General features: G+C 33.7%; 1 protein-coding gene and 1 long non-coding RNA gene across 2 annotated transcripts; one reads left to right on the forward strand and one right to left on the reverse strand.

Annotated features, from left to right (window-relative positions):
* Positions 1-573: 573 nt before the first annotated feature.
* LOC128295451 (uncharacterized) lies at positions 574-1743 on the reverse strand. The gene is made up of 2 exons (XR_008285883.1): positions 1554-1743; positions 574-767 (listed from the first exon to the last, which is right to left on the reverse strand). It is a non-coding gene; the product is annotated as an uncharacterized LOC128295451 (long non-coding RNA).
* A 12126-nt stretch (positions 1744-13869) lies between these two features.
* LOC108481250 (tropomyosin-2-like) lies at positions 13870-14397 on the forward strand. The gene has a single exon (XM_017784408.2). The coding sequence runs from the start codon at positions 13870-13872 to the stop codon at positions 14395-14397; it is 528 nt and encodes a 175-aa protein (XP_017639897.2).
* Positions 14398-17614: the final 3217 nt, after the last annotated feature.

Consider the following 17614-nt stretch of genomic DNA (forward strand, 5'->3'; position numbering starts at 1 on the left):
AAAATTATGAAAAATCCAAATAAAAAGTGTAAATGTGAAAGAAATAAAAAGTAAGAGGCGTTTCTCCTATATACTTATCTTGGTGGCTATTATACGGACGAAAGTTCGGCAAGGCTTTAGTTAGGTGGCTCGTATGGTTCACTGTAGCACCCCAAACCCGGCCTAGAAGTTATGACCGGATCCGGCATGCCACATCAAAAACGTAAAAAACAAATTTCCATTCTAAGTCCAGAAAATCGTACTTGATGTTCAAAAGATTAATTCATTAAGGGTTAAAGTGAATGGAAGCTATGCATCAGGTAGGAAACCGGAAAAGAGGTGGTGAGTCCATCGGACTACTTAAGTACCAAGCTCCCTTCGGATCCAATCCTAGACATGCATACCGCCATTGCCACACCTTAATGTCATGGATATTTCTAGGAAAACCGATTTGATTAAGTCATTTTTAGGAAGAGTGATTAATTTTGGAAAAATACTTTCATTGCGGAAGCTTTGCTTGTTGTCGTGTTATTTTGAAATCAACTGTTGTTTTTGAAAACGCTACTAAAGCTATCCAGTTTCAACAGTTAAATATAAGTATTACCTATCTTAGTAATACATATTAAAACCATCAAAAATAATTAAGCGGCCTTATTACATTTAAAATCCCAAAAACTTCAAACGTAAATAAAAGGATGTCCAGTTCACCAGAAGAAAATCAAACTTTCAGAACGGGTGGCCACTTCGAATTCCCTCACAGCTCCAAGCCCACTATTGTTGGGGATTTCCTGCGTGGATGAAAATAAAAGGGGTGAGTTTGGGGAAACTCGGTGTGTAAGGAAAACCCATTCAAAGCCCAAGTCACTCAAGCCCATTGGGCCTAAGCCCATTCAGTAATATGAGTGGTACTGGGCGAGCCCTTTTCAGATTATAATAAACCGGGCCTTAGCCCTTATTCAGATAACAGATGGCCCATAGGCCTATGTCAAAATACATGCAACATCGGTAAACATATGCAAGCCCATTTGGGTAATAGTGGTCTTGGCTAGAGCCCTTTTCAGATTACAATAAAGCGGGCTTTAGCCCTTATTCAGATAATGATGGCCCATAGGCCCATTTCAAAATACATGCAACATCAATAACATATGCAAGCCCATTTGGGAGACTACTCAACCCACCAACCACTACACTCCACCCGTACCACCATACACTCCATGTGGGAATAGCTCAACCCACCCAAATTAACACTCCACAGCTTGCAAAATTTGCTGCTCAGCTTATCAATAATTGAGGCAAAGCCTCCAAGACATGGACAAGCCACTTTCAGTACTTCCTCCATCAATATCCCAATCCCATACATCGATAATAACAACATGGCATGTAGTAAATAACAACAGTCAAACATGCATTTAGGTCAATTTAACCCTAGGGGTATTTCGGTAATTTATCTCTTAGGGGTAAAACTATAAATTTTTCACTTTTAAAGGTATTTCAGTAATTTATCTATTTTAGGGTTTTTCATGCATACTCCTACTTTTCACGTACTAACAGAATCACGTACTAAGGGTTCTTACCGAATTGGGCCCGTTGGCCCATCATTCCAATTTTGGCCCATTAAGCCCAAAAATATCGAGGGCACAGAAATCATGCACTTTCCAGTCCAAACATTGCAGCTTACCAAAAACATTAATCGATTTACCTCACGAGCATTCGTACACTCGCAAATCTACAAAATACTAGTTTTCGGCATTTCGGCTTTTCGGCTTTTGCCGATCTTGACTAAGAAAGAGGGTGTTAGTTACACACTTGTTTGTGACGATATGCTGACGAGATCCACACACGAACCGCCTACAATTGGATTACTAACACGTTAATCTAACTATTCAAATACAAACTACGTATTAACCCCTTACAATATTCGGCCAACTACACCTACAGATCATAGTAAGCTTATAAGAAAACAATAAGCAACTCATTAACAAATTTTTGTCAATGTTTACTACATAATCATAATTTCACTGCAAGCTGTCTTCCTGAGCAACAATCACTAAATCATTTATAACTGGAGCTACGAAACTCCAAATCAAGTTCCATTAATTTTCCTTGAAAATAGACTCATATATCTTCTATCCATAAAATTTTCAGAATTTTTGGTTTAGCCAATCAATACCAGATTTTTCTCAAAGTTTCCCATGTTTCACTGTTTGACTAATCTGACCACTCTTCATTACGAATCAAATTTCTCATTGTACAGAATTCAAAATATGTTCTTGTTTATTTCATTAGAAACTAGACTCAATAAGCTTTAATTACATAATTTATTCAGCTTCTAATTCATCTCCCACAATTTATGGTGATTTTCCAAAGTCATGTTACTGCTGCTGTCCCAAGCAGATTTATTACCAAATCACTCTTTCATACACCTATCTTGCATGCATGTTATTTAAACATGTATATCACCAATCAATCATCACATATCTATGATTTTTACTTAAGCATAATCTCCATTTCATCATTTCAAAGCACAACATGTTAGCCGATTTTTCCCTTTAGCATCTATGGCACATGCATGCTCATTTGTTTGGCTCAACTTCACATATCTTCCATTTTTCATCAAAAGAACATGAAACAACAACCATTTCCTTCATTTTAATTCATGACCAAATGCTCACAACACAACTAAAAATCAAAATATACTTCAAGAGTTAAGGTAGAATCAAGAAGAACTCATGAACCTCAAAATAGAAACAAGGTACCAAGAACTTACCTTCAATTTTCCTCCTCCTAATGACTAAATACTCAAGAGCTTTCTCCTCTCCTTTCTCTTCTCTAACTTTCAGCTATGATCAACAAAGATGGACAAAACTTTGTTCTTTTCACCCCTTTTTCTTTTAATAAAACTTCATATTTCATCCATTTAATTATTTAATACAAAAGACATGAAATTCTTATCATGAAACATTTTGCTTGACCATTATCATGAAACATTTATCTAACCTATTATCATGGAACATTTACCTAACCTATTATCAATTTGTATCAATTTGTACCATCAATTATGGATATCAAGTGTACATTTTGTCTACAATAACATGATGGCTAGCCACTTCATGTAAAATGGGAGGTTTGTCATGCAAATCCTCCTATTTTGCACTCCTATTTATTTGGCCACGTCAATTTAGCCGATAGCATTTTCAAACATTTTCACATAGGTCCTATTTCATAATTTCACTCACAAATGACAAAATCAAAGCATGAAATTTTGCCAACATTCACAGAATTCCCGAAAATTGGGGCGTTACATTCACTATATGCGGTTTCAGTTCTAAACAGGTACTCTTATTGTCTGTACTGTCATCTGCTAAGATTTGTATAGAACCTCGGTCATTGCCCATCACAGGCTTACGAGTTCAATTCGAGGGATTACATTTACTTATGCCTATGCGGAGGGACAAGTTAACTCACGAAAGCATAAGTCATATGTAACCCGGAAGTATTCACTAGCCTGTGCGGAGGGACGAGTTAACTCACGAAGGCATAGCGTTTACTTCCACTTAAGCGGACGGAGCCCGGGTAGAGATCTCATGTTATGCAAAAATGCAAGTGCTCGATGTGTGGGGAGAAACTCACAAACCTTTTTGTTTTTATTTAAAACTAAAAGAAGCTAAAACTATAAAGACTTAGAGTTGAAAAGCAAAAGGATAAAACAAGTTAGAAAGAATCTTTACAACATGATGCAAATGCATGATTTTAAAAAAAAATCAGGATCACGAATAAATATTAATTTGGACAAGGAATTTCGAAAATCTTGACAACACGCGTTTAATACCAGACTCGACTTTCAAAAAGACATCCCCAGTGGAGTCGCCAGCTGTAGCGATGTAAAATTTTTGCTTTGGTCGCTAGTTGAAGCGATTATTTGAAAATTTGAAAATGGAATTTCGATTTTAAAAAAGAAAAGGGAGTCGCCACCGATCCTTTTTCCTAGGTGTGATTGGACACCTAATAAATCCTCTTTTTTTTAAAAGAAAATTTATTTTTTTAAACAAAAAGAAGGTTGAGTTTAGGTCTACGTCAAAAGCCAGAGTAAAGTTGGGTTCGGGAGTCGGTTACGTGTGAGGAAGGTATTAGCACCCTCGCGACGCCCAAAATTAGTATCTTATTAAACATGCGTTGTCTTGATTTTTAAAAATACGAATTCAATTTGACATTTAATCGTGATCTGATTGAAAAATGAGAATTTTTAGTTTTCGGTTTTTTTAGAAGGGTGTCCCGTTTTTTTAACACGAGCCAACGTGATTCATCCAACATAACGATGAAATCACAGACTTGATGTTAAAATCGGTACATTGCCTTATTTATTAAAATAAAAATGTTTCTAAAATAATGATAAAAAAACTAACGATGTTATTGTAACAAAAATTCATAAGTAAATAAACGATGAAAAATAATGAGGTGATTAATAAAAATATTATAATATAATATTAGGATATTAGAGTAATAATAAATAATATTTACAAAAAAGAAAAAGAAAAATGTATTAATACCATAATAAAATAATATATGTATAATAAAAATAACAATATCTACAAAAAGATATATGTATACCAAATAATACATAATAATATTAAAATAAAATAATAAGTAACAATAGTGAAAATAATAAGTATAATAATAAATATAATGATATATAAAAATAATACTATACATAAAAAGTATATATAGACACGTATAATAAAATATATACTAATATTAATAATAAATATAATAGGGTAAAATAGATATAATAATAATATGTACATAATATAGTGTTAAAAGTACATACATAATATAGTTATTAAAAAATATATACATAAGATAATATAAAAATATGTACATGAAATAGTATAAAAATATATAACTAATAATATTAAAAATATATACATAATATATATAAAACATTTACAATATATATACATATTAGAAATGATAATAATATGAAAAAAATTATTAATACACTACATAAATACGTACATGTATATACATATATAAATATTAAGTGAAAATCAATACTAGTACTAATAATAATAATAATAATAATAATAATAATAATAATAATAATAATATATGCATATAATAGTAAAAAAATGAGACATTTAAAAATATAACTAAATATAATATAATAATAATATCAAAATAATAGTGATAACAATAATATATATAACATGAATAATATTTAAAGCTAAATGAAATAGCAAAAATAATATAAAATTCAAGATAAATACGAAAAATAAACGAAGAAAGGACTAAAATTGGATTAAAATTGAAGTTTTGGGGCAAATTTAAAATAAAATATAAAAAAGAGGACCCATTTGAAAGCGCGTGCAACTGCAGAGGGCCAAAAAAGCAATTTACCAGAGTCTTTAAAATGACTCGCTGAAGGGAGGACCAAATCGCGAAGCGCGATAAATTTCAAGGCCAATTTAAGAAATATTAAAAACTCAATTGCAAAAACATAAAAAGGCGGAAGGGCCATTTGCGCAATTAGACCTTTAAGTAAAAACATGCGGATCCTTGGAGCGGGTCGGGTCAACACGCGGGTTAGCTCAAAACAATGTTGTTTTGGGGTTAAAGGGCAGCCCCCAAAATGCCATCGTTTTGGGAGGCTATAAAAGGCTTTTTTCTTAAAAAAAATTCATTTTTGCAAAGTGAAAGAAAAAAAAAAGAGAAAGGGGGGTTTTTCTCTCTGGACTATGTCCAAAAGCCGGCAGGAGGGCCACCGTGCGCCGCCGCAGCTACGTCGCCACCAGCCACCGTTTGTTCAAAAGGTATATTTCTTTCTTTCTTTGATTTTATTATTATTTTTTTCTTTCATAAAGATATATACTAAAAAAAGATTTAAAATAAATAGAGAAAAATGATAAAATCACCTTCGGGTTTCTAGTTTCGACTGTTAATGCTTTGGTTCTCTGATTTGGATTGATTTTCTTGCTTGATCTATTGTTTTTTTTTTTTGAAAATAATGTATGTATGTATTGAATATTTGTCCCCCTGTTACAAAGTTTGAATCGGCTTTTATAGCCTTTTACAAATGCTTTCCCTTTATTATTTTATGTTTGCTGTCCTTTCCTTTTAATTCTTTCAGATGCAACTTGAGGATGGTGGCAACGGTGACGTGACAGAGGCGGTGGTGGCAGAGGCTGAGTCGGCAACAGCTAGGTTTAGGAAGATTAGGGTTTTTCGATTTTGGGCTAGGGTGATTTTGGGTTTCTGTTGGGTTTATTGTTTGGGTTAGTTTAGGTATTGGGTTATGGGTTTAAGTGTAATGGGTTACGGGTTAAGGGTAATTAGTTTTGGGTTTTGTTTTAATTGGTTTTCAAATGTAAATGGGTTTTGTAAAATGTAAATGGAATTCGAGTTTAAGTTGTAAATGGGACAAAATTGGGCTATAACATCTAAGCCTTAAGAAAAAGATAGTGTTGTAACTATTATAGCTTCTCCTTCAAATGTATTACTTTTTATAGTGATTTGAGAAATCTTTGATTGAAGTATACTAAAGTAGTGGAGGTAAGCAATTAGAGGTGAACTACTTAAATTAAATTACCCAAACTTTCCTCTCCTTATCATTTAAAAAAGTTTACATTTTGTAAGAAAGATGATCGAGTTATCCAATGAAGGAATTATTATCTAAACTTTTGTTTATTGAAGACTCATATCCTTCCTATTTTCACACACCTTCACATAATTTGTTGATTGCCATGAGGATTTGAAGCACTCTAACCTAACTCAAAATTTCCACCCGATGAAATATATTGAGAAACTTTTTATGGTAGAAATATGAAGATAACTCCCTCCATTGAATTTGCCACAATAGAAGTAAAAAGATTACTTGTTCAACAACACAACACATTGAGAATATTTTTCATAATAAAAATATCAATACAATTTTTTATTTGGAATTGATAATTTTATATATAATTTCTAAAACGAATAATAAATACTTACATCTTCTAGCTAGCAAAAATTATTTTAAAAATAATACAAAATTGAAACATAATATCATTATCGATTTTCTAGTTGAACTAAAAAAGACTTTAATCCCTTGCAACACATTAATCCATCAATACTTAATTATACTTAGATTCCTATAGAATCCGAGATATGATTATCGATTTCTTCAAGGCTTCTCATCTTAAATGGGACTCCATATTGAGGTAAGAAGACTTTGAGCCATGTCACTGTTGTGTCTAACCAGCAAAATTTTTTTACAAATTACTAGTCAAATTTCAAACCCAAAGACCTTCTGCATATTAACCACGACTTCTTTTCCCTAATACAATAAGGTGTTTCTTTCTTTTCTTTTCTTTTTTTTTTTCCTTTAAACTCAGCTTCTCCCTTTAGTCATGAATTTAGAATTGAAAAAATATATGAAATCGTTTTATTAACATAAGTGTTTTATATTGAAAAATATTTTTATTTTGAAAATATTTTTGTATTTAATAACACAGTAGTAGAAAGAGTACCGATGTATTTAAAGTTCGAACGATTAATATTAACCATTTTAGTAGACCCAAATTATTAGTTAATGATATTTAATTTTAAATTTAATTATTCTCCAATATCTCAAATATATTTGAAATAAAATAAATTGAAGAGAAGTACTTCAATATCTTAGAAATTATAAGTTAAAAAATCGGTATATGGATTATTAATTAATAGAATTTTATTAATTTAATAGCTACAAATATTTGAATTGTAATAATTTATTTTCCTTATAAATTTGAGATTGTAGAAATGCATGAAAGATTTGTATATGTTTGCATAAAACATATAAAATATGTGATTTTTTTTTCTTCATTCGAACTATGTTGTTGTAAAAAACGAACAGAACAGCAACAAAAGTTTAACAATACAACATACTGAATAAAACACATTCGATCACTAACAGACCTACGGTTACAACAAAGCAAAAACTCACCACCAAACTTTAAACATTTTCACCCGATTTATACCCGCAATAACCTATGAAGATGCCATTTCAATTCCATTCTTCTTAGCCATCGAGAAAACAACATTTCCAACCTTACCAATGTCTCTTACAATACCTGCAAAAATTGCTTAAAGAGACCAAGGTCTCAACAACTTGTATGCACACCATGAGAACACCACAATTGAACCAAGTTTAATATATAATGAATCATTATGCTTCCGGTTCAAAGCTAAAAATACTTCCAACGCAACCTTCACCATGCCGATCTCTGCCACATCGAAATCATTTGCTACTGCAGAACCAGAAAATAACCCTCCTTATCTCTCAAGACTCCTCTGCATCCTTTTTTGTCCTCGTTAGCAATCCCACACACATTGAACTTTAAACATCCATGAGGAGGAGGCCGCCAAAAAGATGCAGCTAGTTTGGATTTAATTGAACCAATCCTACACCTGTTCGAACATATCCACCAAAAATTCTCCTACAACATTACTTCATCATAAACAAATCTAATCCATAACAATGCCCTCATCTTTGATTGAAACATCCAATTTTCCATAGATATCCTCTTCCTTTCAAAAACCATACCATTTCTTGCTAACCATGCAGACCAACAGGCTACCGAAATTTAAATCAACCAAAAACTTTTCTAAATTTCGGCCATTTTCACGTTGTTGCATAATGTGTACAAATCCTCAAAACCATCAACCTATTTCCAACAAACCTCCACCAATTGAAGATTTAAATCCAAAAGCCTTCAATAAATTTGCATATAATTATATTATCACATCCTATGATAAATTCCGTAGTTTCTACGTAAATCACATTCAAAGAATTTGCAATCTTGCAAGAAGAAATTGCAACATAAACTCCCTTTATATATACACACATATTATGTAAAAGAAGTTGTGTGGTCATTCAATTATCTGTCTAGCAATCTCAGTTCTGCCTTTGTTGGTAGCTTGATAAACACCCAAAATCAAATGGGGAATACTTTCCTCAACTTAGCTCTTCTTATCATCTTCCATTTTTCTATGCCTACTTTCTCTATGAAATTAACCACCATACTTACAGATCAATCAGCTCTTCTAGCACCGAAAGATCATGTTATTCATGATCCTAAAATGTCTTGACAACTAACTGGTCACCGCTTCTTTGTTTGCAATTGGTTTGGTGTAAGTTGTGGATCCAAGCACCGTAGAGTCATAGCTCTAAACCTTACTGGGTTGGGACTCGTAGGCACCCTTCCACCTCACATAGGAAATCTATCATTCCTTTCTTTTCTACGTATCAGAAACAATAGTTTCCGTGGGAAATTACCTGTCCAGTTATCCAATTTGCATCGGCTGAAAATTTTAAACTTTGGTAACAACTTCTTCAGTGGAGAAATACCATTGTATGGCCTAAATTTTGCCCGGGGCCCAATAAAACCAAACCCAAATAAACATAACTCAACTACCCAATTAAAACCCAATACCAAACCCAAAACTTAGCCCAAAACACTAACCCAACCCAAAAAAAAATCAAAAAAGAAAAAACCTAATCTCACCTACTCCACACCATAATTAGCCACCCACCCCCATTTTGCTCCATTTGCCTACAAAAGAAAAGGAAAATAAATTAAAAAAAAAGAAGAAGAACAAGTGGTAAAAGCTTATAAAAAGCCACAATCTCAATGTAAAAAAGAGGGGGGGAGGATTGGAGAGAGGAATTGATTGTATTTTGGAGAGAAGAAATTTTTTGAGATTCAAGAAGAGATTTTTTTTGAGATTCAAGAGGGGATTTTTCTTTTTTTTTTTTGAGATTCAAGAACAAAAAATCAGTATATCAATAGCAATCAAAAGGTTCAAAGGGTTTCATTATATTCACTCCAATCGTAGTAAGAAATAAGGGATAGAACCAAAGTCGCTGCTTTTGGGTCAAAGGGCTATTGTCCGTTTTAGTCCTTCCCGGTTATTTGCATGTGCGAATTAATCCCCTCTTCTTTTATTTATTACGGATTTGCCCCAAAATATTGCTCTCAGATTCGATTATGTCCTTCCTATTATTTTTTATTTGTGTCTTTACCTTATTTATATTATTATGTTTGCATTTATCTCTTATTTCATTCTAATACTAATATTATTAGCACTTCTATTGTTTTTACTATTAATTAATGTATGTTTATTATATATGTACGTATGTACATTTCTATATATATATAAGTATTATTTTTATTACGTCATTTTAATATTACTATTCTATCATATTTACTTTCTGCATTTTAATATTATTATTATTATTATTATTATTATTAGTGTATATTTTATGTACATATATGTATGTATATACTTTTATATATAGTATTGTTTTTAAATTTAATATTTTATTTGCTCTTTGTATTTCTATATTATTATTATTATTATTATATGGTAGTGTGTATTTGCATTATATGTATATATATATTGATATATAGTATTATTTTTGTTTACTTTATTTTAATATTATTATTACCTTCATTCCATTATTATTATTACTATTATTATATTTTACTATCATTATTTTTCATACGTATATATGCTCTTGTTTATATTATTATTACTATAACTACTATATTTTTTTACTACATCTATTATGTATTACTAATATATTATTACTACTATTGTTACTGTTATTATCATCACTTGTTATTCTCATCACTATTATTATAATTTATTATTGTTACTTATTATTTTACTATTATTATCTAATATATCATCATTATCATTATTTTCATTATAACTTAATAGATCATCATTATTATTATTATTATTATTATTATTATTATTATTATTAGCACTACTTTTATTACTATTATTTAATTTATTATTTTTACTATTATCGTCATATTGTTACTATTACTATTATATTATTATGTTATTATATCTTTTACTATTATTATTGTTGTATTTTTCTATTATTGTTATTATATTTTCCTTTATTTTTGTATTTACTTATACGTTATTATTTTATATTAACTAATTTGATAACTGTATATTTTTAGCATATTTATTTTATTTACATATCATTACTTTTATTATTATTTCATCATATATTCTATTTATAGTTTTTTTAAATAATTTCAAACATTTAGCTTATTCATTATTTCCTTTCTTATTATTTATTCAATTCATTTATCTTACCGTCGTATTTATCGTTAGTATTCATATTTGTGTTTATGTTTATCCTGTTATGGTTATCAATTTTTATTTGTTATGCATTCTTTATTATCTCGTTTCATTACGAATTTAGGTTTTATTCAACCCGATAGTGATTCTTTCACTAAAGTAAATATTTCGTATTTGGTAATCCGAGACAATCGCTCCCTAACTTCTTCGGATTTCGATTTTTTTCTCTCACGTTTAATCTAAATAACGGCATATTCTTTTAAATCATAATACGAGTGTTAAATAAAATACTTACTCTCGATATTTGAGGCGTTGTGTCATAACTCATGGATATGACATCTTATTACCTCGAGATAAGATTTTTTTGCAAATAAGGTGATGCTTGGTGTTTGGAAATTTCGAGAAAGTAGTGCCCTAACTTATTGGGTTGCCACTTTTCTCGTTGAATTCAAATAATTAAGCACCCTTTTAAGTTTTTAAAGGTTTTCTAAATGCAAGCTAGTATCTTGGAATTTCAAAGCAATATGTCCTAACTTATTGGATATAGCGTTTTTTGCTTGAGATAGGAATTTCAAAAAGGGATAACTTAATGTTAATACTTTGACGCTAGTGAATCCCAATTTTCAAAGTTAAAATATTTTAAAGAGGACTACATCTTAAATTTTTTTTCTTTCGACATTAAAGACATTTGATAATCAATTAGGTACCAATTTTTGGGCGTTACGAGGGTGCTAATCCTTCCTCGTACGTAACCGACTCCCGAACCCGTTCTTTTACTTCGTGGACCAAAACTAATGATTTTAAAACAAAATGTTTTAAAGGTGATCCAATCACACCTAAAAAGATTGGTGGCGACTCCCGTTTTCGTTTTTAAAATCGATTCCCATTTTCCAAAGCTCGATTTGAAAATGGTTTCGACAGCTTGGCGACTCCGCTAGGGACGTAATAAGAGAGTCAGGCCATGTAATTGATTATCTTTTGTCTTAATGTCGGAAATTAAAAATTTTAAAATTTAATCCTCTTTGCATTACATGTGTTTGTATTATTACATGCTATATTTTGATCGCATTGCATTTCGCATGACCGTTGTGGTCACACCCTTAAGTGGGAGTGAGAAGCTACGCCTTCGTGAGGTTTTCGCCTCCGTGCAGGATAGTGGATCACTTTCGGGATACATCCGTACCTATGGTTTCGTGAGATTTTCATCTCCGTGTAGCCATAGGGAAATGTATTCCCAGAATCGAACTTGATTCAAATGAGCCTATAATGGGTGAGGATCGAGGAATCTGCTGGTTCGGGTACCTCAAACTTTAGAACCAACCCCATGTCGAAGGACCGTATAAGCCCAACTTAGACATCACCCTTATAAGTTATCGTTGAAATTTATTGATATCATGTGATACTGACTATCTCTTTTCTTTTGCTTGCATGTCATTTTGCATTTACAAAGATATCGATTCGTGGTCAGTTTCTAAGTTAGGAAGTTTTATTATGGAGAACGGACTTCTTGATAAAGTGGAAGGCAACGTTAACGTCCACAGATGGTCCGAGCAAACTCAACTAGAAAAAGGAGACAGTATAGCTATAGGATATATGTCGGAGCTGCCAGATTATACTCGTATAAGTGTCACACAGAATAATCTCCAAGAGCTTAAGGAAATTTGGGATCAGTGGGGCAAAGAGACTAAGCAATTATTCTACGATAATTACGGAGATTTACCTTGCTTACTCAATATTTAGGTAAATGAGCACTTATTCCTAGCCCTTGCTCAGTTTTGGAACCCGGCGTACAGTTGTTTCACCCTTGGAGAAGTAGACTTGGTACCTACCGTGGAGGAGTACACCGCCTTACTTCGTTGTCCCAGGTTTCAGAGTGATAGGATTTATTCTCGTGCTACTTGTGTCCCTGCCTTTTGGAAGAAATTAATGGCCATTACGGGGATGAACGAGCAGTGGGTCACGACCAGAATTAAAGAGAAAGGTGAGTGCAAGTGCATCTCGTGGGACGCTTTGAAAAATTTGATTTTGACACACCCTGATGAGACGAAGAAGGTAGACATTTTTGCCTTAAGTTTGTATGGACTGATGGTTTTCTCTAGGGCTTTGGGATATGTGGACGAGGCAACCACGGATCTTTTTCATCGACTTAGCAAAAGGGTCACTTCTGTCCCTGCGATTTTGGCGGAAACATTCAAGTCCTTAGGTGCATGTAAGAGGGCTGACGTAGGCAGGTTTATAGGATGTGCTTATTTACTTTTGGCTTGGTTCTACAGTCACTTCCGGTTGATTGATAGGACTATTTGTCGAGTTTTCTTTGAGAACTACTCCCCAGTGAAAGATATAGTAGCCTCGTCTAGAAAAGTGGATGTGCCGGAGGAGAATTGGATAGCATTACTTTAGAATCTTTAGTCGAAGGATGTGGAATGGAGAGCTCCATAGATAGTTCCTGGTGAGATACTTTATCGATGTGGCAGCTTTAATTGGGTTCCCTTATTGGGAATTTGGGGTGCCATTGGTTATGCCCATTTGCTCATGCTGAGGCAGCATGGATTGAGACAGTTCGTACCAGTGACTCAAGGGTTAGCTCAAAGTGAGTTTGTATACAAAGGAGCCGATTACAAGAGGAAGGTTATCGAATTTTCTAGTGCTTGGAGCAAGACTTATCGATTGAAGGGAGTGGCTATTAATCTTGCTACGACACCGGAATATGTCGAGTAGAGGAGTAGAAGGATTAACGATAATGTCCCTATGACAAAAATAGAGAAAGTTCGACCAATGGAGGAATATCTACAAATGATACCCTCGGAGCTTGATATCATGAAGCAAGAATTTAAGAGAAAGAATTTGGAACTCGAAAAGAAGATAGAAAAGCTTGAAGAGGAGAAGATGTACCTAAGTCTAGATGTCGACCTGCAAAAGAATGAGGTTGAAAAGGTTAGGAAAGAAAAGATGAAGGTTGAGGAAGACCGAGATGATTTAAAAGAAAAGTATAAGAAGGCACAAGTATCTTTGAAGCGAGTAGGGTTAGGAAGGTCTTTAGAACAATGGCAGAAAGAAGTTCAAGAGGAAAAAGTTAGAGCCGAATACTGGGAGAAGAAGTGCCAAGAAATGCGGTCGCAAAATTTGACATTAGAGAGAGAGAATAAAGGGCTGAAGACTAAGGTAACTAAGCTTGGAAGATATCTTCGTTGGCATAGAAACCATGATCCTACGGTCGAGTTAGAAGAGCTAAAAAGTAAGGTTGAAGATTTGGAAGCGGCATTGCATGGTAGTGAACTTCGGATTGAGCAGTTCGAGGCGTAAGAAGATTGTCTCAAAGAAGAGCTCCATCAAGTTAAAAGTCAAGTCAGAGATAGGGATTACATTATTGGGGAGGCTATAGCCCAGATCCGAGAGGTTGCTGAATATGTTCGAGACTTAGAGTATGAGCTGATGCTTTGAGTATGATGCATGAGTCAGCATCTGATAAAGGTCGAGAGCTAGCCATTTTATTAGATAAAGTTAGAACTTTGGGCATTAGGGCAAAGGCGTATATGTAATCCATTTATATGTAAAGATATTCTTTTTCTAAATAAAGTTTTCTAAATGAGATTGAATCGAGATCGATACCTTTTTGCATTCATGCATTTGCATTACATTACATCAAAAAAAAGAAGATGTTGATTCAAAATTCGATTCCTAAATAGAATAGTTTGTCATAAGGAAACAAATTTCTTGATAAAGTGGATTATAGTGCCGTCGTCTGAATATAGTCCAAGAAAACACGACGAGAGAAAGCTGATAATCCACGGAGGAATACATGATGTAATTGCTAGAGATTCAAGCCAACAAAGGTTATCCAAGAGCATGACGAGAGAAAGCCAGAAGTCCACGAATGAATACATGACTTGATTTAATTGCCAACGAAGATTATCCAAGAGCCAGCACTTTTTGATGAGTATCATTGAGATAAGCGAGCAAGAGATCGAGGCTCAGATTAAGCAACAAGGAGCTAGCAAAGGCATCTTTTAGAGAATTTACAGGATTTAACCATAAAGAAAAGATCAGCATTTACTTGGACTATGAAGGGCAAGACCGCATATTTAATCTATTTTCATGTAAAGAAATCTGTTTTCTAGAAAAGTTATTCTAATGGAATTGAATTCAAGATCAACATCTCCTTTTCTTTTGCATTCATGCATTTGCATTGCATCATATCACATGCATTTAAATCCATAAAAAGACACTAATTAAGGTTAAAAAGAGAAAGAAAAAGAGAAAGAGAGAATAGGGTCATGACTGAGCGAAAAGAAGACGCTCCCTTACATATCCTAGACTTTTATATTAGGAGGGATAGCTTACCTGGAGATGGGGGTGTTTGGAAATGAAAATCATTCCATCAATGCCATACATGAGGAAAGGACTGATTAAAGAAGCTTCGAGGGCATTCGCCCTTACGAGCCAGAGAGCTCTCTAAATAATTGGACTGCGGAAGACCTTCCTGTAGTCTTTAGGAATTTTTCAGAGTAATTCCCAAAACATGTCTATTACTCTAGGGCCTAGGAGTAGTAAGATTACATTTGTGAAAATAGGCCTATGTTCATCTATTATTATTTAAATAAAACATAACTTTGATCAATCTTAAACAACTATTATTTCATTCTATCAACCAATACTCCTTTAAATTTTGGCAATCCTTACTCTTTTATTCATAGCACATAAATAATCATTCTTAGATTCATTCATTCTTTGTATATTCTTTCATACCCCCACAAGTCTCTAGATATCAATGATATGAGCGCTGATACTGCCACTCCTCATTTCTCTTACGAGCAAGACATGTGTTTAGAGGAATCTCAAGATTTTGAAGATGTTCAAGATTGTGACATATCCCTCGATCTGTTAAGAATGGTAAAGTAGGAGGAGAAACAAATCACGCCACATGAGAAAGAGGAAATAGAGAATATAGCCCTAGAAGAAGGGAAGGAGTTAAAAATTGGAACACTGATTACCGAGGACACAAGGCATAGTCTGGTTGAGTTACTTCGAGAGTTCAAGGATATCTTCGCCTGGTCATATTAGGACATGCCTGGATTGAGTACTGACATTGTAGTACATCATCTTCCGAAAAGGCAGGATTGTAAGCCAGTCCAACAGAAGTTGCAGAGAATGCGGTCGGACATTGTTCTAAAAATAAAAGATGAGGTTAAGAAGCAGTTCGATGCAGGGTTCTTACAAGAAGTGAAATACTCCGAATGGGTAGCTAACATTGTACCAGTTCCTAAGAAAGACGAGAAGGTACGAATATGTGTTGATTACAGAGATTTAAATAAAGCTAGCCCTAAATATAATTTCCCTCTGCCACACATAGACACTTTGGTGGACAACACAGCAGGATATTCGTTGTTTTCCTTCATGGATGGTTTCTTAGGATACAATCAAATAAAGATGCATCTAGAGGACATGGATAAAACCACCTTCATGACCTTATGGGGCACCTTTTGCTACAAAGTAATGCCGTTTGGACTGAAGAACGCAGGGCCAACATACCAATGGGCCATGGTAAACTTATTCCACGACATGATGCATAAGGATATTGAGGTATACGTTGATGATATGATTGCCAAGTCGCATACAGAAAAAGAGCATATTAAGGTCTTGAGAAGATTGTTTGTAAGGTTGAGAAAATTTCAGCTGAAGCTCAATCCAGCAAAGTGTACCTTTGGAGCCAGATCCGGAAAGTTGTTAGGCTTCGTAGTCAGTGAAAAAGGAATTGAAGTCGACTCAGACAAGGTCAAAGCCATACGAGAATTACCCCCACCACGTACTCAGAAAAAAGTTCGAGGATTCCTAGAAAGGTTGAATTACATTGCTCGGTTCATTTCACAACTAACCGAGAAATGTGATCCTATCTTTCGCCTCCTCAGAAAGCACAATCAAGATATTTGGGATGGGGAATGCCAGAGTGCTTTTGAAAAGGTCAAGCAGTATTTGTTGAATACTCCGGTATTGTCGCCACCCAGCCCAGATAAACCATTAATACTGTACTTATCAGTGTTCAGTAATTCTATGGGATGTGTGCTTGGCCAGCATGATGAGTCAGGGAAAAGGAGAAGGCAATTTATTATTTCAGTAAGAAGTTCACTGACTATGAGATGAGATATTCACCAATCGAAAAGTTGTGTTGTCTGCTGATTTGGACAACTCGGAGATTAAGACAAGACATGCTATACCATACCACTTGGCTCATCTCAAACTTGATCCGTTGAAATACATGATGGAGTCAACAGCTCTAAATGGAAGAATGGCGAGATGGCAAATTTTACTTTCGGAGTTTGATATAGTCTACATAAGTCAGAAGGCTATAAAAGGAAGTGCGGTAACGGACTTCTTGGCTAGTAGGGCTCTAGAGGATTATGAGCCACTAAACTTCGATTTTCCAAATGAGGAGTTGATGTGTATAGCAATGACTGAAAATTCTTCTTGGAGGCTCAATTTTGATGGGGCTTCTAATGTAGTCGGAAATGGAATTGGGGCAATC

This window comes from Gossypium arboreum, chromosome 1 (assembly GCF_025698485.1).
Source record: "Gossypium arboreum isolate Shixiya-1 chromosome 1, ASM2569848v2, whole genome shotgun sequence".
Classification (NCBI taxonomy): domain Eukaryota; kingdom Viridiplantae; phylum Streptophyta; class Magnoliopsida; order Malvales; family Malvaceae; genus Gossypium; species Gossypium arboreum.

Bases quoted from the DNA above. Each gene is read 5' to 3' on its own strand.
- LOC108481250 (XM_017784408.2), top strand. From the start codon at position 13,870: ATGGAGGAATATCTACAAATGATACCCTCGGAGCTTGATATCATGAAG.